This window comes from Clupea harengus, chromosome 5, assembly GCF_900700415.2.
Source record: "Clupea harengus chromosome 5, Ch_v2.0.2, whole genome shotgun sequence".
Classification (NCBI taxonomy): domain Eukaryota; kingdom Metazoa; phylum Chordata; class Actinopteri; order Clupeiformes; family Clupeidae; genus Clupea; species Clupea harengus.
The window spans coordinates 30126267-30153837 of NC_045156.1; the positions used below are offsets into that span (position 1 = coordinate 30126267).

General features: G+C 42.0%; 1 protein-coding gene across 1 annotated transcript; it reads left to right on the plus strand.

The window, feature by feature from the left end:
- dennd6aa (DENN/MADD domain containing 6Aa) lies at positions 1–27557 on the plus strand. Its single transcript, XM_031568502.2, has 20 exons — positions 1–447; positions 7280–7318; positions 7407–7449; positions 13592–13704; positions 15961–16041; positions 16406–16511; positions 16911–16990; positions 17083–17142; positions 17251–17306; positions 18953–19075; positions 20340–20435; positions 21420–21514; positions 21821–21886; positions 22122–22186; positions 22289–22378; positions 22486–22539; positions 22801–22910; positions 23691–23793; positions 23984–24058; positions 24145–27557. The coding sequence occupies exons 1-20, from the start codon at positions 229–231 to the stop codon at positions 24274–24276; spliced, it is 1806 nt and encodes a 601-aa protein (XP_031424362.1). The 5' UTR covers positions 1–228; the 3' UTR covers positions 24277–27557.
- Positions 27558–27571: the final 14 nt, after the last annotated feature.

Sequence of the window (27571 nt, forward strand, 5' to 3'; positions counted from 1 at the left end):
GTGTGGTTGGTTGATATAAGGACTTTGGTTGAATCCATGGACATAAGAAGACCTCTTTATGTCTACGGTTGAATCTCATATAGAGACCGCCTTTTTGCATCACGCGTACAGCGTGACTGACGTCAAGGACTTCCATCCCCTGTTGTTGTATGCAGGGTGAATTGAAGTGGCTGTGGTGGTTACTCGTTATAAAGTTAGAGACACAAAGAGAAAGAAATATTCGCCGTTATGGCCTTGCAAACTGCTGAGGAGATAGAGGAGCAAGTCGAAGAGTCCGAGGATATATTGGAACAGGATGTCCGAGTCTCTCCAGCAGAGGAAATGCCGGGCGATGGGCCTGGAGAAGAGGAATCTGATCAGCTACTTCTGCCGTGGGACCGATTCTCTGCATGGCTTCATTGTATTTGTGTCGTAGGTTTCGATCTAGAACTTGGTCAAGCCGTGGAGGTAAACAAATTATGTAACATTTACGTTTTAAATATAGAGTAACGTATGAGTAACCACGCAGTGGTTACATGTATCAAATGCGTGGAACATCAGCTGGCAAATGTTTTCACTATTGATGTTGACTTAGCACACGTTAACGTTAGCTTTCTTTGAACATAATGTTATCTGAAGTTAGCAACCGTATCGTATAACTGCCTAACAGGCTGTATTATCTGACAGTTGTGTTTGAGAAGTTATATCCTCTGATTGTCCTTGTAATCCTGGAAATTCGCGTAGAGCTAAATTGTACTAGCAAGACAAACAAGAACGTATGTATCCCTGCCCTTGCTAGCATTGTGTACACTATTACAGAGGTAGCCCATAGACGTTAGCTAATAAGCTACGCAAATAGCACCTAGCTTCAAGTCATGAACACTTCCTTGCAGTCTTTTATTACCCACGTATGTATTATCATGAGCGAACAACGAATCTTGGGTTAGCATATTTGTATCACGATGATTGGAACGGGAGTCAAGTGTAGCTTTGACATAATGAAGACCGTGGCGGTGGGCACACAACACTACTTTACACAGGGGGCTAGCACAGACATTGACAGCATAACACACGGATATATATAACAGTCATACACAGTAACGTTGGACAAAAAAGGGAGACAGAAATTACCTTATCCTAACAGAACTAACAGAGCAAACAGCCTCGCTAAAAGCGTGCTGGGGACACTCCGGGTTTCGTCAGCATCGTGGAAGTTTCGCTAACCCCGGCACGTTGCAATACTTTGGTGATGTTGTCAGTAAACCTGAATAATGTTAATAATTCCGCCTGTGGGCAGACATCATCATGAGGATGTTTTTGAAGAAACCAAAATTGCAGCGGCGTCTAAGTTGCTTCTGACGCTACATATAGCTGTCTTGCTTCCTTTCAACTACATGCATGCCTTATTATTTAATGTGCTTGTTAAATTAATTCTAATTAAATCCACTTTTGTCGATTCTAGGGAATTGCACCTCGTCTTCTAGCTGTTCGTTCAGTGTGTACATTGAAAAGAAAAAACATAGTGGCTCGAACCCATCCATAAACAATTCCAGCCAACCATTGCTTCAGGAATACAGATATGAGGGGGGTAATTTGAATGGCTTTTGGCTCATATATATAAACAACTTTTCGCCAGAATCGCGGACCCTGATTGGTATACTTGAAGTAAGAGCTATCTGTCTAGTGGTGGTGCAGTGGTTAGCGGCTGACTTGTGTTCGATTCCCACTTGCTGTCGGTGGTATGTGCGCCGCTTTGGATAAAAGCTTCTGCTGAATATCAGTCCTTTACTTTTGCCTTTAAAAATATAAACATGAAGCCTAAAATGGTGCCATGGAGCAACAATTTGCATTATAATGCTCAGATACACTAATGTTCTAAAGTTGGGTTTCAGCAATTATCATGTTTTTGCTTTTTACAGCAGCCCAATGTCATGTTTTTTTTTTTCCAGCAATCTTGACAGAAGGCATCCTTTCATTTTCGAATGTCTCCTATTAGTACTCCTTGATCCAAACATCTCAAACTTAGGCTAATCTGTCAATTATACTATTTTCCAGTATTTTTGTTCTTTTGGCCATTCCAAAATGTTCTTTTTACTTGTTAGTTTCAGGTATGGCTTTTCATATTGAACTCTAAGGTCTGCATTTCTGTGCATTGGCATACCTCATGAAGCAACCTGCTGTTTGCGCTCTCTCTCTCTCTCTCTCTCTCTCTCTCTCTCTCTCTCTCTCTCGTCTGATGTACTTATCTTGAGCATTTGTGCATCTTAGCCCTCCACTTCTTTTCCAGTCCTGGCTAAATCCAGTTTGCCGACTCATTTCAAAGCAGCTGAAAACACGTTGTACAAAATCATCGGTTTCCCTTTGTAGTATTTCGCAGCAGTCAAGAAGTATCACTTACTTGGTATTGTGTGTTGGGCTCAGGTAGTGTATAAAACTTCTTAAACTATCCTCGACTACAAATTGAACTATTAGGCCAAGGTGCTGGTGGTGCAGGACAGAGAAGCCTGGCTGGATATAGATGTGTTGGCTTGCTAGTGGGCGACAGGTTTTCATCCTATATGTCTGATATATGTTTGACTGAGTTAGATCCGACCGGCTTTAATTCTAGTGTGCCCCAAGTAGGAGAGACATGTCTAGTTTGCGGACTTGATAGCCATGATTCACAGACCTTCTTGGGGAGATCCAACAGAGACATGGTAGAGGCTGGTATCTCAGGTGAGAATAGCGGTTCGGCATATCGTTTCTGACAAATCTCTGATGAAACGCCAAAGTTGTATTTCTTGATTCAAGTTAGCTGATCGTAGATGGAGTATCAAAGGCTCAGGAAGCCGGCTGGTGAAGATATCCGATTATTCCAAATGGATTGCCGGAATCCGGAAGGGAATGTTGTTGTATCGGCCTCTCTTCCACACGAACCCGGCGGATTGGGTCACTGAATGGAGTAACCTTTTGAATCCGGTCTCAAGAGTGGGAAGATTCGAACCCGCCAGCGGATCCGTGTTCGTGTGGACACCCAATCCGCACACTTACTAACCTGATGAAGTAATTGCCCCACGTGAACGCCCCGCCTCGCAACCTCAGACTGAACCCTTATTAACCCCGCTGTGTCACTTCATAAAATCAACAACATAAACTAAATCGATGTTCTTAAGAAGCTGGTTAGGAAAGGGATGACATTAACAAGCCACACTTTAATCTATCACTGTTTAATCTATTTGCATCAGACCATTGTTCAAAACCGTTTTTTAAAAGTGTCAGCAATAGCCTATATGAGTAAATTTGACGTGAAAAGATTTTTATTATAGCCGGAAGTTTCAAAACGGTAACTTAACGCGCACTTAGCGCAGCATGTTTTGAATTTGGGACTGTCCCATATCCCAAAATCAATAATGTAGAGTTCCCTTGTGATATCTGTTAGGTGAAAATTCACCCTAGTTACCTCAGGACTCCGGAGCTGCATATAGTATATTTATTAGACAAACAACAATTGCAATCGGGCTGACTCCCAGCACAAGGCTGAAAGTGAAGCAATATTAAACACATCGCACAAGGTTTATATAGACAGAAGTTTAGCGTTCAGCCGGGAAAACCACGTGGTGGATTTCTGACGTCCGAGGCAAGGATGGAAGTTTTGCACAAGGTCGGAAGAAGCACAGTTCGACCCTTCTTATCACTTCTGGTCTAAACATGCTCTTGTACATGCAGACTAAGTGGCACCTAATAATCTAAGTTACACACATACACACAAAAGCCATGTTCCTGCTTTCATAAGCACATGATTCATACAAGGAATATATTAATACAAGGCACTTGATTCATAGATTCTTAAGTCGTTAACAGTGCTTGGAAATTATCTCCATCAATATCCACCTGCTCTATACAGATCTAAATGAAACCAATTTTAGCCCTGATGCACTATATCAGGGCTACCTTGCCGTTAATGAGGAGTTGGTGGGGTGCTAGAAATTTTACAGTACATTTTTATGTTGCAACGATGTCAGCCTATCACATTTGACTGAACCAATTGCCTATCAACAAACTGGTGCTGGTGAACAGATTCTGCAATAGAGCCACCGTTTGAGCCACGGCAGTCTGTCCCGCTTCACATTTTGTCTATTAAAATGGTACTACTAAACGTGTAAACAAATGATGTGCTATAATCTCCAGTTCTCCAGTCATGTCTCAATGTATCAGTTGGCACCAGGGCAGGAATTGCACTGATGCATGTTTAAATAAGATTAGTTGAACCTCTTATAAGTCTCTAGCAAGATCTCTAGCAATGTTGGAATATCTGTGTACCAAGTAGGTGGAAGGTGATCAGTATTAAAACATCTTTGGAATGACATTGCTCACTGCCTTTTTACCCCTTGTCTTGGGCAACATGTGCAGGGGGAAATCAGAATACCTTGGGTTTTTTGAGTGACAAGATTGCCGCATTGCATATACGTTGCGTGTGTATATATGATTATTTGGGTCCGTATTCACAAAGCATCTGAAGTTGCACTAAAAGTTTGAATGATTGGTTGACCACAATGCGTGATTGATGGCGGTGAGTAGGCCTGCGCTACAAATGACGGGCTACAAATGAAATAATAAAGGAATATACTACTCGCAGACAGAGTATCACACCATTTTCAAAACGCATCTGTATAATGACGCGTTTATGTGGACAGATGCTAGTCTAATTTTACAATAAAATGTTTTCATTTAATTTCGAAAATGGCAATCATTTTGGTTGCTTGGTGACGTTACCGTATCCCTAACAAGCTCCAATTTTTTTTCCCAATTGAGACTGTAGCCTATATATATTATATTTTAAGTGATTCTGCATTTGCACTCTAATACATTGTGACGTGGAATGATAGGAACTGACGTTTTCCTTTTGTTTGGTAGCTGGTCTTCGTGAGTTAGGAGTCCTCTCGACTACTTCTTAGTTCTCCTAGCCTTAGGTGCTAGTTTTAGCACTAAGGGGCTATTTGAATTACTCTTAATGTAATAAATAATACTGAACCCCTTGGAACAGATCCAATCCTGGAGTCAACAAAAGATCGCTCAGACAACCCACGGAGAACACAGGACATTGGGGCCTCAGACAACCCACTGAGAACACAGGACATTGGGGCCTCAGGCTTTTCAGTGTTTCTCCAATTGAGAGAAGGGCTGGGTCAGAATAATGGAAAAATTGTTTGAATTGTTTATCTTATTTCAGAATAATGGAAAAAAACTTCACCTGTGTTTGCTTGATACAAGTGTAGATTATTTGCATACACTGCTGGCTGATTTACTTTTACTTCACCACCTGCGTCTGGATAGGCTCAGCACTGATCCCCTGGGGATTAAAAAAACAGAATAATCAGGATGCCTAGATTTCACATGCAAGCAATGTTACTGTGACACAGCTTTACATAATGCATTACCTGTCCCAGGCCTACGCCATGTCTGCAGGGTGCTTGTGCATGGCAAACTATGTGGCATACTTACTTATCTTCCTAATGCTGAAGTGAAGCGGCCTGGTAAAGCATGGCAACAGGGTGGCTGCACAGAACTCTTCCTGCTGCACAGGATCATGACTAACTGCTTCGCTGCACAGGCTCTGCCTTAGCGTGCAACATCATCTATAGTTCAAACAAATATGTCAGACATGGTACAAGGGCTGGTTGTATTTGTGTGCTTTAAGACATGAGAACTCAACAAGACATGCTCTGTTGGTTAGTAGTTAGTAATATGAAAAAGCAATTGTTTATTGTTGTGAGACTTTAAGGAGTTGCAAATCAGGAATAAAAAAAGATCAGAGTTGATAAGGGTTTGACAATAATCCATTTTGGCCTTTTACGCAGGCATGCAAGACACGAAAGACCCCCTTGCGTCATTGCGAACCCCCTGTAACTTTTCAAAAATCGAAGCAAAAAAAATCGCTGTTTACCTTGTGAGTAGTAGCATGCTAACATTAGATAGCTGGCTCAGACACCTCGCAAATCCCCTCAGATGTATTTTTCCGTTACAATAACAGGGTTTTTACATTGCACAACCGTCGGAGAACCATAAAGGTTCACGAGTCCGTCGATGCGTTACTGCGTGGCCACACAGTAACGCAGTCACAGAAGCATATATCAGTCTTAATTTACAACTTCCCCCGTGAACCAACATTGTGGCAGTTCCCGTATCAGAGTTTCGGCCTGATACATATTCATGCAGGGTCGGGGCTATTGGTAGACACCCACTATTTTGTTTAGGACACTTAAAGTTTCATGTACACTCAGTTGCCAGTTTATTGGGAACACTGAGCTAAACTAATGCAGTCTAATACATCAATCCAGCAAGAAATCGTAGCTTCATGAAGGTCATATTGTAACTATATTGAAATGTAAACGCTAAAGTGCTTTTTATCCAGAAAAACCGCAGCTCCATCGTTTACTTGCGTTTGTTTACAGGCCAGTCTTCACCTCACCAATATGGCGGCGACGTTGGCACGTCGCAGCAACGGGCTAAAGCCGTCAATGGGGCGTCTTTGTGTAATGGCCAACTTCTTAATTTTCTTATTTTAATATGTGGCCATATAAGAAAATGTTTTTCTCATCATTATTGCGTTAACATTGAAAAGAAAGTTTTAACCCTTGATTTATCTTCTGAAAGTCCATTAAAGAACCACCGAAAGCCACATAAGCACTGGACTAAATGCCACTACATGCACTTTGTTTTAATCTTACTATTTAAAGATTCAATGGAAACGTTCAGTTCAAAGTAGGCCTATACTGGCCACTATTGCTTAGGCCAATAGCCTATTGAGGCAGTATTGTTTCTGCACCTTGGTGTTCTTAAGGGTCAATAAATAAATGATCATACTGTAAAGCCTATGTCTGTGGACACATTTAGCCACCGCTGAAGTGTCCTCTTTTTCACAAACTCAAATCTGGTCACCCTACGTATAATAAACTGTGATATATACCGTAACCGTGATATAAAATTACAAATACCGTGATAGGGGTGGGCGATATGGCCAAAATCTTCTAAGTGGGCGGCAGGAGGACCATGAGTCTGATTTTCACAAAAATCATATTGGATTAGAATCACAGACTGTGCCTTTTAAATGATATTGTGCAATATGTGTTCAGCTCTAGTTTGGTTTGGTGTTTGTCAAATTTCGTACTAAAGCCTTTTGTGACCAGTTAAAAAAAGAGTTACAATGCTGATCAATAAGTGGTATTGACAATATAATTGCTCTGTTTGGGGTACTGCTGATAAAATGTAACTTTCATTGTAAAAATACCACTGTAATAATGTCTTTGCTTGTTTCCTTCAGGTGATTTATCCACATCACTCAAAACTAACTGAAAAAGAGGTAAGTTCCACAATGTTCAGAAATGTCATTTTGTACACTAATAATGCGTGATAATATTTAAATCACATTATCTATCATTTCCCCCTAGAAAACCAGTATTTGCTACCTGTCCTTCCCAGACTCCAACTCAGGTAATTACATCTCTGACACACCTGTGTTCTTCACAGCTGTGCAAGTCCCGCTGAATACTTTTGGTTTTGACCCATTCAATCAGATACTGTGATGTGGAATGCTGGTCATCACTTCTATACGACACAGAGAAGAATGAGATCAACTGTGTTCGGCATATGACATAAACCTTTCGTTTAAATCAGGGGTGTCAAACTCAAATACACAGAGGGCCAAAATTAAAAACTGCGTTCCAAGTCGAGGGCCGGACATATTCAATATTTATTGGGGGGAAAAAAGATATATTATATTTTTTCATATGTAAACATGAACTTAAGTTTAACACAGGCCTACTGAATCTGGGACAAGCAGCCTAAAGCTAAGGCCTTTTAGTTATTGCCTATAAACACAGAGATCAAATTTCAAAATAAAATAAACATCAGTGGCATTCATTTCTTATGCCTCTCTTTTCTGCACATCGCAGGCGCTCCATCAGCAAATTAAGTTCGTCTCCAGTAACTATTGTATTCAGCGATAATTAGATACAATTTGTATCTTAGCATCCACAACCCCAGCAGAACGGTACAGGTGAGAGAAAGCCTGTTCAGCTGAGCACTGGGTCAACTGGAGACATATAAATGTATTAATTTGCATAACGCGAGGCTATTGGTTACTGTGTGTGTGTGTGTGTATGTACTGGCGATATGTGATATCCCAGTGACCAGGAAAGAACCTGATCCATAAAACCCAAAAGCAGCAGTGACCAGCAGCCCACATGAATGGGGAGTGCAGAAGATACGGCAGGAAATGCGCTGGTGTGGGGTGGCATTTCTTTTTCAGCCTTAGTCTAATTAGATGACGGTGTGAAGAGAAATAACAAGAAATGTCATTGTGTATTTGCATCATGGACGACAGTCGTTTGCTGTTGACTAATTCAAGTTGCACAAGTTAGGCTACCGCTTCCCTTCTTTCAAGGGGCTTACCTTTTTAAAACAAACATTTTATTCTTTGTAAAAAGCCTGCCAGGATATATGCTAGATGTATTGTATTAACCCATAACACAGGTTTGTTCCTGCTTCCTTGCCAATACAAAAATATGTGTATGCATCATTTACATTTACATTGCCGTTCTGGAAATCATTTATTTTACCAGATGTTACTGGTGAAACTTACCAGCGAATTTCTCAATATTAATCTATGTTATGAACGCAGATATAATGTGCTCCTAGGTTGATGGAGGAATGACAATGTCCTCAAATGAGTTCAACTGATACCTTAATGTTATCCTGGGGTGGGCATTTGGAAAGGTAGGGTGGGGTGGGCAGCTAAGGGCAACATAATGCCCAAATCCTACCCGTCTGCCATGGTGTAGCAATTGCAACTTTTCAACACAATTGAGTTTGACACTAAATTATTCTAATTTTATGCAGTCAAAAACTTTCCAACAGTTCTGGTTAGCAACCATAGACGTGAAATTACGAAAAGAGTGTTAAGCCGTTGGTGGATTAACTGTTATAACTTTAAAATGCACACTTTTTAAGCATTCTGAGACGGCTAGGTCATTTTGAAACCATATTTCTTGCTTAACCTTTGCTACAAGCAATGGCACTATGAGACACGGTAAATCAAATACATCGATTATTTGTGAACATCAGCAAAAGCTGCGTTGGGTAAACAGAACTGGCCTAGTGAAGTGAAATGGCCTACCTACCCTGCTTGCTAGCATTAACCACGTTGTATCAAACAAGCCCTTATTGGCCGGTGATGTTTCTATATCCAGAAATAGAACAATTTGATTGGCTGATCACCATGAGATTGTTTGATTCATTGCTACTACTGAGGACATGGTGAAGGCTTTGGAAGGCAGAGCTCAGCCTGCAGCCTGTAGGACCTCTTCTGTTCCATCTCACATGCAGCCTGTAGAACCTCTTGTGTTCCATCTGCAGCCTGTAGGACCTCTTCTGTTCCATCTCACATGCAGCCTGTAGGACCTCTTCTGTTCCATGCAGCCTGTAGGACCTCTTCTGTTCCATCTGTAGGACCTCTTCTGTTCCATCTGTAGGACCTCTTGTGTTCCATCTGTAGGACCTCTTGTGTTCCATCTGTAGGACCTCTTGTGTTCCATCTGTAGGACCTCTTCTGTTCCATCTGTAGGACCTCTTGTGTTCCATCTGTAGGACCTCTTGTGTTCCATCTGTAGGACCTCTTGTGTTCCATCTGTAGGACCTCTTCTGTTCCATCTGTAGGACCTCTTCTGTTCCATGCAGCCTGTAGGACCTCTTCTGTTCCATCTGTAGGACCTCTTGTGTTCCATCTGTAGGACCTCTTGTGTTCCATCTGTAGGACCTCTTGTGTTCCATCTGTAGGACCTCTTCTGTTCCATCTGTAGGACCTCTTCTGTTCCATCTTCCATACAGCTCTTGGGCCAAACTCTACAGAACAACCATATGGATTATTATTATAGTAATGCAGATGATACCCAGACATATCTGTCTCTCTCACCAGATGACCACGGCCCAATAGACCCATTCTGTCCATGTTCAGAGCAGATCAATACTTAAAAAGAGCCCACATTTGCATCAACTAAATGAGGACAAAACAGATTATTGTGGTTGGCAGCAAAGCGAAGAGAATTAGCATTTGCGGATACCTCGACTCTCGAGCTCTAGAGACCAAGTGTTTGAAATCTTGGCGTCTTTTATAGACTCTGATCTCACTTTCACCAGCCATCACGGCCTTATCATCCTAAAAATAGCCATTAATCAAGTGTTTCGTGACCCTTAAAGACCAATAAACAGCTGCAGCCTGCAGCTCATTCAAAACGCTGCTGCTAGAGTTGAATCCAGGACCCAGAGAACAGAGCACATTACTCCAGTTCTAGAATCTTTACACTGGCTTCCAGTTAGTTACAGAGAAGACTTTAGAGTGCTGCTATTAGTCTATAAATGACTGAATGGTTTAGGCCCCAAATACATCTCTGATCTGTTTAAAGACTCCTAGTAAGTAGTGAACTCCGCTAGTAAAGCCCCGAGGGTGAAGCAGCATTGAGCTGTCCTGCTGCATCCAACTGAAATAAACTAGCAGAAGAGCTTAGATGGGCCCCCCAAACATCCACGTTTCTCTTCTCAAGTGCCTACGATTGAGCTCTAAACTTGCACTCTATTCTTACTGTGCATTTATATTCTTATATTCTTACTGCCCTGCGTAATTATATCACTTTTTAATTATGTAAGTTGTACTTTCCTTTTAATTGTATAATATTTAATCTTTTCATTTCACTTTGTTTTTATTCTGTGGATGTTCGCTTATGTTTATGTAAAGCACCCATTCCATAACCTCTTGTGTTGTGTAAGCTCAGTCATCGTCCAGTTCAAAGGTGAGATTCCTCGGCAGCCACCCAGTTAATCATGCAAGATGAAATGTAGTGGCCGCTTTCTCCAGAATAGGCTAATGTGTTGAGTGTGAGCTGGGAATCTCCTCTGGAGGACCACAGGCACTCATTGTATAGATGCCTCTGTGTGTGGGACAGAGTTGGATGGAAATTTGGCGCATGGATGTTAACTTGCCTTGTAGCTTGTGCACTGTGGGTGATTTAGAATCACTTGGGTCAATAGAAAGGCATGTGTGTTGCCACAGCAATGAGGTCCATGCCATCATAATGAGAAATATGTAAAGAGGTAATATATTTGACCACTTTTTGGAGTTTTTACTGTGTCAGCATGAGGGAGAAAGAGAGAGAGAGAGAGAGAGAGTGAGTGAGTAAAATATAGAGGAATGCCACCCAGATGATTTCAAGATGGCTTTATAGTTCTGACTTAGTGATGACTTTGTCAGACATCTGGTTTGGCATTGGAGTGCTGCCCCGTCCTGTTGTTTTTCCATGAGGAAAGTAAGAGACGCTGATATTCACTGGAGAGCAGAGGGAAGGCATGTAGGCATTGGCCCAGCCTCTTGAACACGATCAAGTCTAGTCAGGATACTATGTGTGTTATGTTGTTGTTGTGCATTAATGCAGCCCATGTGTCCCTAATGGGGAAGTTATGGAAACCAATCTCAGCGCCCAATGCAGATTCTATTATTTATTGCAGCAGAGAGAGGGGAACCTCTGCTGCCTACGTCACTGGTCACCTCCAGAGCATTACTGCCTCCCTTAACCTTGTGTCAGTAGTAACCACCCTGAGCTTCTTGTGACCTGGTTCCCACAGCCAAAAGGCTGCCGCAGAGAAGGGAGCTCAATGTGGGGTGTGTGCAGGAGGACCAGAGTGCTGAGCAGGATTAGCAGTTGATGCTTGTGTAAGGGCTGCTTTTTATAGACACACTTTGTACTCCTATACAAGCAGTTAAAGACGACCATGAACTAATCCATCAGTCACACCCTGTTGGTTGTCTCACAAATCTAAATCTAAACTCAAGTTTGAGCACACACTGACATCTCGGCCTGTATCCACAAAGTTTTTTTTTTTATCTTGCCACTAAGAGTACTCCTAAGTTGCACTAAACGTTTTCCCCTAAATCCTATTCACAAACTGCTGAGACCAACTTTTACAAAAGAAAAGCGAGGACTCCTAAGCTAAGAGAGACTCTGCTGTGGCTGATGACAAGTCTCATGCATGAGTTTGTTTTCAATGACCTTGGTTGATCAGTGACAGGTCTGTGCAGGTGGGTAGAAAGTAGCTTCATAGTCTACTGCAAAGAACGATAAATAAAAAGATAAACATTTGACATAGGCTGCAAATTAAATAATAATGAAGTATGCTTGCCACATGTTGACACATTTCTGTAGAGAAGAGTTAGCTAGTTTATTTGTACAATAAAGCGTTCCATTCAATTCAATTCAGTTCAATTAATTTCATTTCATTTCAATTCAATTCCGGAACTGAGTGGGTTGTTTCTGTTCATATTGCATCCCTTACATCTTGTTACAAGCTCTATATTAATTGCCTCGCGATTGAGATGTTGTCTTTTCAGTAATTCTGCATATGCATTCAAAAACATTGTAACGTTGAATGATGGAAGCTGCTGTTTTCTGTTCATTTGAGAGTTGGTCTTAGTGAGTTACGAGTCTTCTGGAGTCGTCTACTTCTAGCACTGAGGGACTTTGTGAACTACTCTTAGTCAAAAACATGAGGAGTCCCAAAGTTAGGACTGACCCTGACTGGCTCTCCTAAACTTCTAAGTTTCTCCTAAATCAGCAAGTTAGGAGCTGCTTTGACTTCTTGGCGAGGACGGGCTCTGAGCTGTGATCTGGTGAGAAGCAGTAATACCAGAAAGTTCATCTGGGCATCATTTCTGAATGTTTTGGAAGACAAATGTTAACAACTTCAAATTCTTACGGGGTGCTCGTTCCTATTTGGATGGCAGGCTCATTGCATATGGTTTCATATTGGTTTCAAAATGGCTGCCAAACAGCGCATACATACAGATCCATGCAAACAAGCATGCACACGCAAGTGGGGAAAGGCCACTGCCAGGAGCTTTGAGTTCCTTGACTTTTTGTCAGAGCTGAAGAATGTAGGAGTGGCTCTGAATAAGGAAACACCCTGTGTGTGTGTGTGTGTGTGTGTGTGTGTGTGTGTGTGTGTGTGTGTGTGTGTGTGTGTGTGTGTGTGTGTGTGTGTGTGTGTTCTCCTCCTCCTCTTCGGAACGCCTTTCAGAGAGTATGTGAACTTGACCCAAGATTCCAGGGTCCTAATGGCTCTGTGGCTTTCAACCTGCATGCTTTTAGGCTATCGACTTGAGTTTGATTGAACACACCAACACCAAGAACGATAGTCCTTGATAGATTAGATATAGTGGCAAATCTGTCTTGAGGGCTTCCGTCTCAGATTCTCGTGTGAAACATAAAGATAAAACCGTATTCAGCTGCTCTAATCTAGTTAACAAGCTTACTGTTAAGTTGATGTAGATATGTCCCCCATTTATGACTAACAAGTGCCAAAGGGTCTGTGAATAAGACTACATAAGAATTATTCATATTAAATGTACTGTTTTCTCTGTGAGCCTCTTTAAACAGTGTTATTAACTTGCTCTATGTTCAAGGTAACCAAGGGAAAATATTTTTTATGAGCAATTGTATAAACAGAAATACTTCCACATCTACTGTTGTTTTCTGCCTTGAGGACCTTCATGACACATGTCCTTCCTGTTTCCCCTTCCTACTGGCAGGTTGCCTGGGTGACACACAGTTCTGCTTCCGTTTCCGGCAAGCATCAGGCAGGCAGTTGTCGCTAGGATGCTTTCTGGACCGCTGTGACCGAGATGCACCCGTCAGCCTCAAGGTTAGTTACATGAATCTGTGGCTAGAAAGCCATGTTTGGAAAGACAAGAAAACATGTTTATCCACGCTGTGGTGTTTTACAGTCCTTGCTTTGTTTGGTGTCTAGGTTTCAAACAAAACACCACAAATGTATTATAATATTTGTAAATATTTTTTAATATGTGTTGTCTTGTTTGTGTAGCTAGTTGATGGCTAATTTATTTATTTTTGTGTACTGTAAAAAAAATGTTCACTTCAGGACCATTTAATGTACACATAGACTTGTCAGGCATGGTTCTGTCACTTACCTGGCTGTATCAGTATCGCTCCACCTGTATTACCTATAATATCGATCCACCTGTCACGTCTCTGTCTTTAGGGTTCCATGGCAATGTTCCGAAAGCCCATTATTCCGACAGCCCGCTGTTCCGAAATTGTGAGCACAGCAACGTGAACCACTATAGCCCACATGCACATCCCAATGAATCACACAATCATAAACATATAAATGCATTTATTTCACAAGCGTGAACTTTAATTCAGAATATTATTATACACACGTGGCATTTGCATCGCTATGATACAAAAATACTTGTATGATAGCCAACGCATGCTTTGTCAGTGCTTGACAAGATCTGCGTAATGTCCTGCGACAATCTGCCGGTGATTTTCCTCCGCATGAGTGGTAGCCTACCCCATATTCAAAGGCAGAGTAGGCTAAGTTAACAAATATTGCCTAGGAAAAGTTATATGCGTGATAGCCCGGTGAGCGTCTCCGCTCCGCTTCGCAAACTAAATGCTGTGTGTGTTTTGTGCCACTTAAAATATTTTTAAATTATGCCAGGGGACTATTTTTCGGAATATTGAGATTTCGGTAAATATCGGGCTTTCGGAACACTGGGCCGTCCCCGTCTTTAGAGGGCAGCGCCAAATAACCGAACAAAACTTAACTCACGCTTGCCTCACGGGTGCAATACCAAATTTCATCATATTTGATAGAATGAAGGACAAATTAGTTGTGAATACTATCACCGAGTTTGACAGGTATTGGTCAGGTAATAGCCGAGTGACAGCTGATTTGACAGTACTGCTGTGTGTTTTAAGCAAATAAAATGTGGAACGTCCTTATACGTGTTTAAAGAGGGGTTGTAAAGGTGCTCATATCTTCGGACCTCTTCTGTTATGTTTGTTCATAATCAACAAGAATCAACAAGTCTGCAGGATATTCATAAAAAAACGTGTCATTAGTATGAACAGTTGAGACAATTTATCGTCTCTTTTGATATCCGGGTCACGACCTGGGAGGGAGGGAGGGAGGAGGGCTGCGGGATCTCAAGCATGCGCAGTCCAGTTCCTAATCCAATTCACCGTTTACATGCCGCGATAGTCGAATTATCAACCAGATCGGATCGAGTTATCCAGGGGTGTTAATCGGATCGTAGTCGGACCGCAAATAGTCAAGCATGTATTCGAATGCATGTAACCACGGTCAATCACACCGACTCGGTGTGCATGGTAGTTAGTGTTCAGCCATGGGGTACTAGGTGAAACTCCCACTGTCTCCTACCTCCTCTTCTTCTTCAGTTCTTGTTCACTGAAAGGTGCACTCCTAAAAAAAAAAAAAAAAAAAAAAAAAAAAAACATATTCTCTGAGAAAACGAAATTGTTTTCTTGTGAAAGAACCACTTTGCTGATTGGCACTGTGGCGCAAGCAGTAGCCCCGACCATATACGGGCTTGATCGCCCACGGGGACACGGGTTCGAATCCAACCCAAAGTCATTTTTTCGATCCCACATTCCCATCCACTGTGCCCACTGTGCCAGTCCCATCCACTGTGCCAGTCCCATCCACTGTGCCATTGGCACAGCATGTTTTGCATTGTTATTCGTTATTCCAGTATCTTTGTCTTATTTGCACCAACAACCAGTAGTTCTAGTATGAAGAGAGAGTGTAGAAGTATGGGAAATGTGTGTACACTGTCGATCAGGGACATGTTTACGTAAATGTACATTGTGTGTGTGTGTGTGTGTGTGTGTGTGTGTGTGTGTGTGTGTGTGTGTGTGTGTGTGTGTGTGTGTGTGTGTGTGTGTGTGTGTGTGTGTGTGTGTGTGTGTGTGTGTGTGTGTGTGTTTATTTAGTTTTTTCTCTGAACATTCTCCCCTCCCCCAGCTCTGTAACATGTTTCCCCCTCCAATGACCCTAGTATGCCATCATAGAGGCCTTTAGACAGCCCTTATCTTTTTTTACATCCATGTTTTTATCAATTTACTCTTCTAGAGAGACCAGGGCCATTTCTATGGTTATGTCTACTTCAGGCAGGTGCGGGACAAGTCACTCAAAAGGGGCTACTTTCAGAAGGTAAGCATGCGGATCTGATAGTTTGTGAGTGTGTCAGTTTGTGTGTTTGTTTTTTTTTTAGAGTGTCTGAAGTGCCCTGATATGCTGTTCTTTTGGCCATTTAAAAAAAAAAATATATATTTAAGTAAATATTTGTTTACATCCATAACATTAGGGTTATGGTGAACATGTGTGTGTTTTTGATAATGTATCCTGATATTGTGCCAGTTTTTGTTTTCATATTACATTTGATTTACTATTTGTGTTTACTATTTCATTTAGTATTTGTTGTTGGAGGATGATGACTTCAGGCATAGTCCAGGGTGTTTTCATGACTAAATCAAGAAAAAAAAAACCTAAATGAATTGTGTGTGTTTTTTTATAGTCCCTAGTCCTGATCAGCAAGCTTCCATATGTCACCTTCTTTCACTCCCTGCTGAAGTTGCTGGCTCCAGAATACTTTGAGAAGCAAGAGCCTTGCCTTGAAGCAGGTAAGTGGGAGACAAATTGGCCAAAAAGACCCACGATAGAAGTAAGGTGTCCTTTGAGCTAGCTCTGAATGTAACTCTAGTTCAACATTGATAGAAGTATGGTGTCCTTGGAGCTAGCTCTGAATGTAACTCTAGTTCAACATTGATAGAAGTATGGTGTCCTTTGAGCTAGCTCTGAATGTAACTCTAGTTCAACATTGATAGAAGTATGGTGTCCTTGGAGCTAGCTCTGAATGTAACTCTAGTTCAACATTGAAATTTTGCCTTTTTTTTTAGTTTGTTTAGGGTTTGCTTCATTTCTTTGTGTTTTTGATGTCTCTCATCTGAAAAAGGCTTGAAACAGTGGAGTTTTTGCTGAACGTCTAACTTCTAATATTCTTCTGATCTGATGTTCTTTAGCCTGTAATGACATAGATCGTTGGCCCACACCATCCCCTGGAAAAATACTGAGTCTCCCCATCATGGGGGTAGTCATGAAGGTAAAGCTTCTCTCTCTCCTTTAAAAACATGTCTAATTGTGTGCCATTTCTTCGTAAATCCTTCTAAATAACTATGAATTGGTTCTTCTCAGCTGCGTATACCTACATGTTATGACAAGCCAGGAACCTCTCAGCTGGTGCAGTCAACACAGGTAATTGATTGATGACTCTCTAATCTGTTGGTCAGACTGATATCAGATAACGGTCTCACAGATCATGCAGTACCTTTGACATTCCCCTTCTTCTGCCCTTGGTTCCAGGGTGACAACCTTGTGTCCATCGTCCTTCCTACTATACACGAGGTAGACTTGTTCAGGTGAGTACATGTTCTTCTCTCCCTCTTCAATAGGGGTTGCTAGTTCATTATTTGCTTAATTTTCCTCTGATATAAAATTGTTGCTTTTCGTACATTACATGTTGACAATTATTGACAGTTACTGCTGACTACAAATTAAACTGTGGCTAAAAATGGGCCATGTCCATTTTTCCTTCTGAGAAGCTCACTGCTACCGACTAGTGGTACTTGTTGGAAGTGCAGGTTTATCTCATGTTATGGACTGTACTGCCCCCTGGTGGCATTTCTTTTTGCAATTTTCAGAGAGCTGAGCGCTATCGCAAAGTATTGGAGTTCCACTGGGTCTGGGGTGAATGCTAGGGGTGAAGAGGGGTATGTTATGAAATAAAGAGGGGATCTCTATAGTTCAGAATGAGGGGCTGAAATAGACAGGTAGACATCTCTGGTTGACCGGTGTTGCAACGCTATAGGAGTCAGATTTGAACATCATCTGTTGTTTCGATGACCACTTGTATGACAATGTAGTCAACGTTTGTTTACATTTTCTAACGTTGCATCTAATCACGATTAACTTCGTTAATATAGTAATATGTCTGTGCAAACAGCATATTTCAGAGAGTTAGAGTTAAAGCTATTGAGGAGGAGAAAAATCCGAAGGTGGAGGTCGAGACTGCTAAATATGTCAAGGGCAGATAGTGGGGAATACCCTTCTTGTTCAACAGACGAGGGAGATGGTAGAGGAGCAGTTCTTTAATACCTTCTTGTTCAACAGATGAGGAGATGGTAGAGGAGCAGTTCTTTAATACCTTCTTGTTCAACAGATGAGAGAGATGGTAGAGGAGCAGTTCTTTAATACCTTCTTGTTCAACAGATGAGAGAGATGGTAGAGGAGCAGTTCTTTAATACCTTCTTGTTCAACAGACGAGGGAGATGGTAGAGGAGCAGTTCTTTAATACCTTCTTGTTCAACAGATGAGAGAGATGGTAGAGGAGCAGTTCTTTAATACCTTCTTGTTCAACAGATGAGAGAGATGGTAGAGGAGCAGTTCTTTAATACCTTCTTGTTCAACAGACGAGGGAGATGGTAGAGGAGCAGTTCTTTGGGTGCACACTGTGAACACGACCACACTCCAGAATGGAGAACTTTGAGTTGCCATCCAATCAGAGTGCGCAACGTCTGCGCCCATTCGCATTTTTTTTATGTGCGCGACAAGTGTAGCAGACACAAATTTTTCTTTGGCGTCATTTTTGTGTTGAGCGGCGCTATGAATTGGGCTTTAGTCCAACATACACAGACTGCACAGGTGTCCATAGTCTCCAGTCCAACATACAGACTGCACAGGTGTCCATAGTCTCCCGTCCAACATACAGACTGCACAGGTGTCCATAGTCTCCAGTCCAACATACACAGACTGCACAGGTGTCCATAGTCTCCCGTCCAACATACACAGACTGCACAGGTGTCCTGGCTCTCTACACCTCCTCAGGCCAGACTGTGTGTGTGTGTGTGTGTGTGTGTGTGTGTGTGTGTGTGTGTGTGTGTGTGTGTGTGTGTGTGTGTGTGTGTGTGTGTGTGTGTGTGTGTGTGTGTGTGTGTGTGTGTGTGTGTGTGTGTGTGTTCTCACCACTTTTTGATATTGGTCTTCCGCTCTTTCTATTTCTCCCTAGGTGTTTCTATCCAGTCTTCTTTCACATTCAGATGTTGTGGGAATTGGTTTTGCTAGGCGAGCCGCTAGTTGTCATGGCGCCATCTCCATCGGACTCCTCCGACACGGTGCTGGCTCTGGTCAGGTGAGAGGATGTAGGGTTCATTCAGAAGTTAAGAACCTAAGCACACTTGCAGCGACCACACTGACCTCCAGCACATAGGCAGTAGGGAAGCCAAATGATTGAAAAGCATTTGGCAAAATAGAAAAAGTATTTAACAGACCAGTTGTCTTTCTCTGTGTATCTTGGAATAATGAGATGAAAGTGAATTATGGCTGCAGCTGTAATGCAACACTCTTCACTCTTCACTCCTCACTCCTCACTCCTCACTCCTCACTCCTCACTCTTCACTCTTCACTCCTCACTCCTCACTCCTCACTCCTCACTCCTCACTCCTCACTCTTCACTCCTCACTCCTCACTCCTCACTCCTCACTCCTCACTCCTCACTCCTCTCTCCTCACTCTTCACTCCTCACTCCTCACTCCTCACTCCTCACTCTTCACTCTTCACTCCTCACTCTTCACTCCTCACTCCTCACTCCTCACTCTTCACTCCTCACTCCTCACTCCTCACTCCTCACTCCTCACTCCTCACTCCTCACTCCTCACTCCTCACTCCTCTCTCCTCTCTCTTCACTCTCCACTCAATGCAGCACTCTTCACTCCTCACTCCTCACTCAACCTACTGTTTGTGGCTACTAGGTTGTCTTTAGTGCCGTCTGCATGGCCTCCACACGTGTAGAATGACTCATGCATCCACACTGTGTTCAGTCTGAAGCATTAGTGATGTTAGAGGCAGGGATGGATGATGTCCCTCAGAGTGGGCTGAGAAAGTGACTTCAGTGAGGATATGTGAGGGAGATGAGCTGTGCAGCCCTTCCATATGTTTTTGTGTGAACAGTACTCTGTATGCAGGCTAATAGCTCTTTTATATACAATCTTGGCTGTAAATGTATTAATCATCCCAGATACCCCATCAACCTAATCAAATGATGTCGTAATGAATCAGGGTCTGGTTCATGTTGCTTATATAGGTCAGTTCGTATGGGGTTGATGTGGGTGGCCTTCCCCCTATCCAATGCTGCATATAAGATTGACATGGGGTGTGCATACAATAGGCCTCAATTCATTAGCAACTGGTTACAGCTCATGGCACCATCACCTTATTTGGCAGAGTCAGTTTCATGTTATTTGCCCTCTGTGCTCTTAGCCATAATACCAAATCTGATGGCATCCCCATGTAATAAGGGTCCAAATGGAGAGGGAATTCATATGGAATGTTTTTGAACATACAGAGTAGTCCTGTTTTCCACTCCTCATCATTTCCTCCGTCTGCTTGTGTAACAGCTGCATATCGCCACTGCGCTACTGCAGCGACTTCAGACCGTACTTCACCATCCACGACAACGAGTTCAAGGAGTACACCACCAGGACACAGGCTCCGTGAGTACACTCCTCACTTCAGCGGCGTTTCCTTGCCACCAAACCAGAGACATTCATTCCCTTTTCATTCTTTGTGTGAAGTGATTTCTTGTGGTTTCTCTTCACTGTGTCCCTCTAATTATTGTCACGTAAAACAGCCTCTTGTAGGCTATTTAAAAGACCGATTCTTGACTAACTGTAAGACTCAAGTTTAGAGGACTTTGTAAGAACAGTATTGTGGAAGTTACATCACAGAAGAACATCTCCACCAGTGGTCATGAGTTACTGGTCAAACGATAGTTCATTAGATGCTAAAGGGTTATGTTGGATTTAACCCTCCCATCCTCTCTTTCACTGCTCTATAATACAAGTCTTTATGAGCAAGGATCTTTTTCTCTCTCTGCCTCTCATTGTTTCAATTTGACCATGGCTGTCCATCATAACAGAACAGGGTTTATCTCACGAACACAATCCACAGTTTCTTTTTAGAAATCACTACAGGTGATGCTATGTAGGCTGATGACTTTTTTTATGAAGTAGATTGTATGTTTAGGGAAAGATTTGGCATATCAAGATTTTAATATAGGAGTAGCTCACTAACTGACCATATCTTGTATGAAAGTCTTGTTGTGTGCTCCGGAATGTAGTGTAGATGGTTACCAAACACACAAACATGATTTCTCATTGTAGATTAAGGTCATGTGGGTTCGCACTGTCAGGGTGCTTAATATTAGTGTTTCTACCTGTGTGCTGTCCGATCTCTGGATTGGATGGAGAAAGGATGAAGAGGTGTCTTCTTCTTCTCTGCACTCTTCCAGTGGCACAGCATGGAATAGAATCTCTGTGTGGTCCAAGTCTGTTCATTGAGCCACACTGTAGGGGCTGGAGGTCATTTCCAGAGGTCAATAATTAGGGTGTGTGTGTGTGTGTGTGTGTGTGTGTGTGTGTGTGTGTGTGTGTGTGTGTGTGTGTGTGTGTGTTTATGTATGCCCTCCCATACTCTAGGCCATCTGTCATCCTTGGCGTGACGAATCCTTTCTTTGCCAAAACCCTCCAGCACTGGCCTCACATCATCCGGATCGGAGACATAAGGCAGACAGGTACTTGCTCTTGTTCTTCACCATATTTCCACTCTTTTTTTTTTTTTTTATACTTTATTTTTAATGAAACAAAGATACAATGAGACATACATACATACATACATACATGAACAAAAAGTTGGTCACCTATACATTTATACTGATGGTACAATGATGGACATATTTCCACTCTTATGGATTCATAACATTCCACTGCAACATGCGTGCCACAGTTTGGAGAGTTGCCATTCCACACTTGTGCAACTTTTTTTAAGATATGAGGTTTTGTATGACATCTCTTGAGTTAAAACACTTTACCTCTTGAAGGTGAGATGGCCAAACAGATGAAAGTGAAGAAACTGAAAAACCTGAAGACTCTGGACTCTAAACCAGGTGCAGTATCCTTAGTGCCCTCAGTGACTTGTGTCCCCTCTTCAGAGCCAAACTTAACAATCTTCTAACATGGCTATATAGAGAATTCTGTAACAAATATGATGAGCATGGTAACTTTGAGTATAAGGGACGTTTGTAAGATAACATCTTATAACTGAATTTGTATGTTCTTCGATAACTTTTCACATTAGAAAATGATTGCGGGTTGTCAGTCATTGTCTGAAATGTCCTGTAGGTGTGTACAGTGCATACAAACCCTTCGTGAACAAAGACGAGGACATCATCAAACAGCTACAGAAGGTGACTGACAACTTCACAAGATTAAACATTTGCTTCCTTGCTTCAATCCATGTTTTCAGTGTGTCAATCCTTTAATCATTGTTTGTTCTCGCTGTCTCCCAGGGCGTCCAGCAGAAACGTCCGTCTGCAGCCCAGAATGCAATTCTGCGGCGGTATTTCTTAGAGCTAACCCAGAGCTTCATCATACCACTGGTAAGAGCAGTCCTGCAGTGGCATTTAAGAATGCTCTAAATACAGAAACCTCGACTAACAGTGGTGTGTGTGTGTGTGTGTGTGTGTCGTCATCTCTCTCTACTTAGGAGCGATATGTGGCCAGTCTGATGCCCCTGCAGAAGAGTATTTCTCCATGGAAGGTGTGGTGGTGTTTTCTCTTGTGAACAGCTTCACTAAAACAAGAGGATCGAATATGTGTGGAGGCTTAGATATTCAGATACATTAATGTTCAGATGTTTCTCTTCTTTGACATTAGTTTTACTTACTTTACTGATTTTTGTTCATTGCTCTTTTCCATCGTATCAGTTTTTGGAAATATCACCTGCTTTTTGTCCACCTTCATGTGGATTTGTGCACTTTTCTTCCCCACTCTGCCACGCTGGCTTCCCTCGCTTGAGCAGAGCCCTCCTCAGTTACGTCCCTTCATTCAAGAGGAGTTCATGAAGACGCTGGAGAAGGCCGGTCCACAGCTCACGTCTCGGCTCAAGGGGGACTGGATTGGCCTCTACAGGTACCGTCCTGCACCTCAGTGGCTCAGAGCATTTGGGGTGGTTCCATTTGGGATTAGTGGGGCTAGGAGCTACAGCTTCTTCCATATGATGATGAAATGATGCCAGTTTTCTGAAAGGCAGCTGGACAATTCCTTGTATTGGATTGTTCTGTGAAAATGACAATAACAGCTGTGATGACAACCCTCACTGGTTTGACAACAAACCAGAATATAGACATTTAATGGTCTCTCTTAGTGACCAAAATATAGTCATTTAATGGTCTCTCTTAGTGACCAAAATCTAGTCATGTAATGGTCTCTCTTAGGGGCCAAAATCTAGTCATTTAATGGTCTCTCTTAGTGACCAGAATATAGTCATTTAATGGTCTCTCTTAGGGGCCAAAATAGTCATTTAATGGTCTCTCTTAGGGGCCAAAATCTAGTCATTTAATGGTCTCTCTTAGTGACCAAAATCTAGTCATGTAATGGTCTCTCTTAGGGGCCAAAATCTAGTCATTTAATGGTCTCTCTTAGTGACCAGAATATAGTCATTTAATGGTCTATCTTAGGGGCCAAATTAGTCATTTAATGGTCTCTCAGGGACCCAAATCTAGTCATTTAATGGTCTCTCTTAGGGGCCGCTGCACACTGAGCGTTGTGGTCACACGACTATCCATTCACACATCCACCGATGGCCTAGTCACACATGAAGTAGCAAACCTTAGAATTGCTGATCCAACAGCATGCCTTTCCTCAGTGACCTTGGCTATACTGTCTGAGTAATGCCCTCCCCTTTTGTAGGCAGTTTCTTAAGTCCCCCAACTTTGATGGATGGTTCCGGAACCGCAGGAAAGAAATGATGCAAAAACTAGAGGCCCTGCATCTGGAGTCACTCTGTGAAGAGGTGAGCAGAAAGAATACTTTATGTGTACTGTGAGGATTCAGAAGATTTGTTTAGCAGAGGGCCAGAATGAATCTGTCAAGGTCCATCATCACCAACATTTTATGTCTAGGTTAGGTGAATCTCTATTTTTTTTTATTTTCTTTCAATCTTCCTCACCTATTTACCTCTCTGCTCCTGCATACACATTCAGGATCTCCAGCTACGGATTCAGAAACACACGGAGGTGGAGACCGTGGACCTTGTGCTAAAGCTCAAGGACAAACTGGTAGGTTTCAGTATCTGTGGATTCTATTCAGCCATTTTGTCTGCAGCTTTACTCTCAGAAATCAATGGATGTTTGTTGTCCCTTAGACCCAAGCAGAGAGAGAGCAGCTGCCTGTTCGTGCGGGAACCCTGGCCAAACTCCAGAGCCACATTGAGTCCATCATCCTCGCCCTACCAGAGGACCTGCAGGGCATCTTGCATAAGCCAGTCACCCCCTGAAACGTCACCTCTCACCTCTCACCTCTAACCCCCACTGTTGCAACTGGATGGATGCAGTGGATTTACTCTAAATCAAAGCGGGCCAAGTTCCCTAATGAGCTGTGGATATTTCCTTTTTGTTATTGTTTTTTATTATTATTATAATTTTTTTAAACCAGGTTTTTAAGTGCACTTGTTCCCACAGACTAGTGGGATTGCTGGTATTGCAAAGAAAGCAAGCTTATTCTAAGGACATATCCCCAGACAATGAGAGCTAGACGGCGTTAATCTTCCTATGCACAAAACCATGGCGTGAAAGAACGCGTTGAACTCACTGTCAGGCACGCAAGCTGGCCCTGGGCCATGTTCCTGTCGCTGTCCCTCCTTTAGCACTGGTAGTGTTAAAGAATTTGGACCATATTTTTTCAAACGTTTCAAGCCCTCTAAATCTTACTGGTAAATCTAATGGATGAGTTGGCAGAGCAGGATTGAGACCAGGCCTGGGGTCCTCTAGATCGCGTTACTTTATGACACAGCTTCTGAGACTGGCTGTATGTTTATAAAGTCACAAAGATAAACGAGTTTGATGATGTGTGACTGATGAATTATGATGGTAGAGAACTGTTCTACATTCTTTTTTCAGAACTACTGTTTGGAATAAGGAGGCTCAGCCGAATTAGAATCGAAACTCAATCTGGTTGAGCTCAATCTGAACTTGAAGTTACGTGACCAGCACAGGGAAGCGAGAGGAGGAGGGGGGAAAGCAATAAAATGAACCAGCTGTGTACATCAAGTATATGATTGGTAATAGTTGTCATCTACTAATTCTTAAAATGTATAGATTGTGCATAAGAATCTTGCTATGTTGTTTAATATGCTGAGCACACTTAAGAGTTCTGAAAAGGAAACACTAACCAAACTCCTTTTATCTTTGAAGAGTTTATCAACTCTTGTTGTGGATGTAGCAACCTATTGTTAAAAGCAGCTTATTTCCAGTGCAGGGTTCATTATGGAATTGATCTAAAGGGAAACGGTGGGCCCTTTTTTCATCTTTTTAGGTCCAAATCTTACTAGGAACAAAAACAACCAAAATCAGTCCAGTATTGAGTTTGAACACTAGAACCGGCAACAGCAAAACAGCTATACAATGGAATCCCATGTGGCAAGGCATTTGGGTCAAAATAAACGCATGTTTTCGCCACTGACGGGCTCAACGTTATTACACGTGTCTGACGACATGGAAATGATCCCTATAGAGATAGACCCGTGTTTGTTTACCTCCACAGTTACCTCAATAAAATGACTGTTTCTGCTGTTTCTGTTTCTAAGTTTCAGGTTTGGTTCCTGTAGAAAATGGCTGTGTAGAAAGTCATTTTCTACAGTTTCTTTACAGTTATTGAGGTAAACAGACACGGGTCTATCTCAGTAGGAGATGCCTTACCATGTAGTCAGACACTTAATGAGCTTGTCAGTGGCGGAGAAAAGCGGTTTACTTTGACGCAGATGCATGCCCCGTAGGATGGTGTCGTACAGCTGTTTTGCTGTTGCCGGTTCTAGCGTTCTTACTCAACACTGGACTGATTTCAAGCGATTTTGTCCCTAGTAAAAATGTTGACCACAAAAGATGGGAAAGTAGGCCCCAGGTTTGAAAAAAAAGTTTCCCTTTAAAATAGCTTTACTGTATTCTTCAAGAAACCTCTTCATTTAAAGCTTGAGTCATCATAAATTCACCTGCAAAAGGGAAAAGAAATCAAATGTTCCTGTCTGTGTATTTGACTAGATATAGTAGATGAACTAAGCCTCTTTGGAAACTGACCCTTGTCAAAGCCTGAAGTAATAATCTGTTTATGTGTTGGATGTTCTGTGTGCACCAAACAGATGATTTGATGTGTGTGTTTTTGTCCATGTGCCTCAATGATGATGATGATATCAACCTTGTGTCTGATGATATGCTCTACAGGCGGACTGTAGGGTCCCCGTCATACATTCCTCAGAGAAGAGCAGCAGTTGGCCTCTTAAGCAATGGCACTGTGTTGATTCCATTGCACTAGGGTCTGCCTCCTCTTAGGCCTCCCTTCTGTTCAAAAGTGCTCATATGGAGCACTGCTTCAGCATATAGTGTCAGCAATAACAGACTCCAAGTGCACTGTCACTGTAGGTCATTGCAGCTTGAGTCCATACTAATTGCATTGTTAGTCATTCCTTTGTTTAAGGTATTGGTTGAAGGAGAGTTTATGATTTACCTTTCAATTACCGGTGCCTTTTACGCTTCATCTTAGGTTTCTTGTCTACAATATATGCATTATTGCCTTTTGAAATTTGCACCTGCATTTCATTTTGACAGTGTTCCAGTTGGTGCTCTGGTTGCCAACTAACCGCAAGAACCATGTGGATCTGGTATCATGATAAAGCATTCATGTTCTATTTGTTCATCTGCTTTACTGTTTGAAATAGGCTGTCAGTAACAGGAGTCTTTACTAGTCACTCCCACAGTTTGGGGCCAATGTGATCCGTCTTAGAGTACAACCCCTGGTGGAGGAGAGGAATGAAACAGGAGCTTCACCCGGGGTTGGTACATTGTCAGTAATGGTTTGCGTTCTGGCAAGTGGAACCTGGAACCACCAAAGATTAGAACCACTCTGATGTTTTTAAGTGTGCAGTTTGAAGTGAAATATTTCATCAGAAAGATTATCAGATCCCCTATCTCCATGAGCTTTGTTTTTTTTTTTTCTCTAGTGCACGTGGTGAATTATTCCAATGTGGGGAATGTTTTCACCTGGCAAAACAAGTATAAACTAATAGGTAGTAAACTGAACCTGTGACAGTTGGTTGTTGGACAACCACTTATTTTATATTTAAAGAGGAAAATGTATTTTAACATGCTTGAATTTTATATAGAGGTCTATTCTCATACTCTACTACTCTAGAAATGTAATGAATTGCTGTCTTACAGAACCACTGGCCATTTATGATAGTTTTTCACTATTCTATGAACAAATATTTTTTTTTAAATTATGTGAGCTGTTAATGCTTATAGATGTTGTTAGCGTGGAATGTGAAGTATCCTAAATGGGCAGGATTGGCTCATTAAGACCCACAACAATAATGTAAACTAAAGCACAGAAACTATCTTTGACTTCAAGTGGAGAAAAGAAATTGGCATTAATGGTGTTCTCTGTTGAACCCATAATTTCTTGTAATCCGTGACTATTCCAACTGTACAACTGAATTTCTTTGCTACAACCATACTCATGACGAATATTTTTCATTTGTAAATAAACTGACAGTACAGTGATATGTAATCTGGTGTTTATCT

What these genes read in the sequence shown, in the direction of transcription:
- dennd6aa (XM_031568502.2), top strand. Translation starts at nt 229, where the DNA reads ATGGCCTTGCAAACTGCTGAGGAGATAGAGGAGCAAGTCGAAGAGTCC. An exon ending in AAAGGGGCTACTTTCAGAAG is followed by an intron (nt 16,042 to 16,405) that starts GTAAGCATGCGG and finishes GTTTTTTTATAG; the next exon opens with TCCCTAGTCCTGATCAGCAA. An exon ending in AGAGCCTTGCCTTGAAGCAG is followed by an intron (nt 16,512 to 16,910) that starts GTAAGTGGGAGA and finishes GATGTTCTTTAG; the next exon opens with CCTGTAATGACATAGATCGT.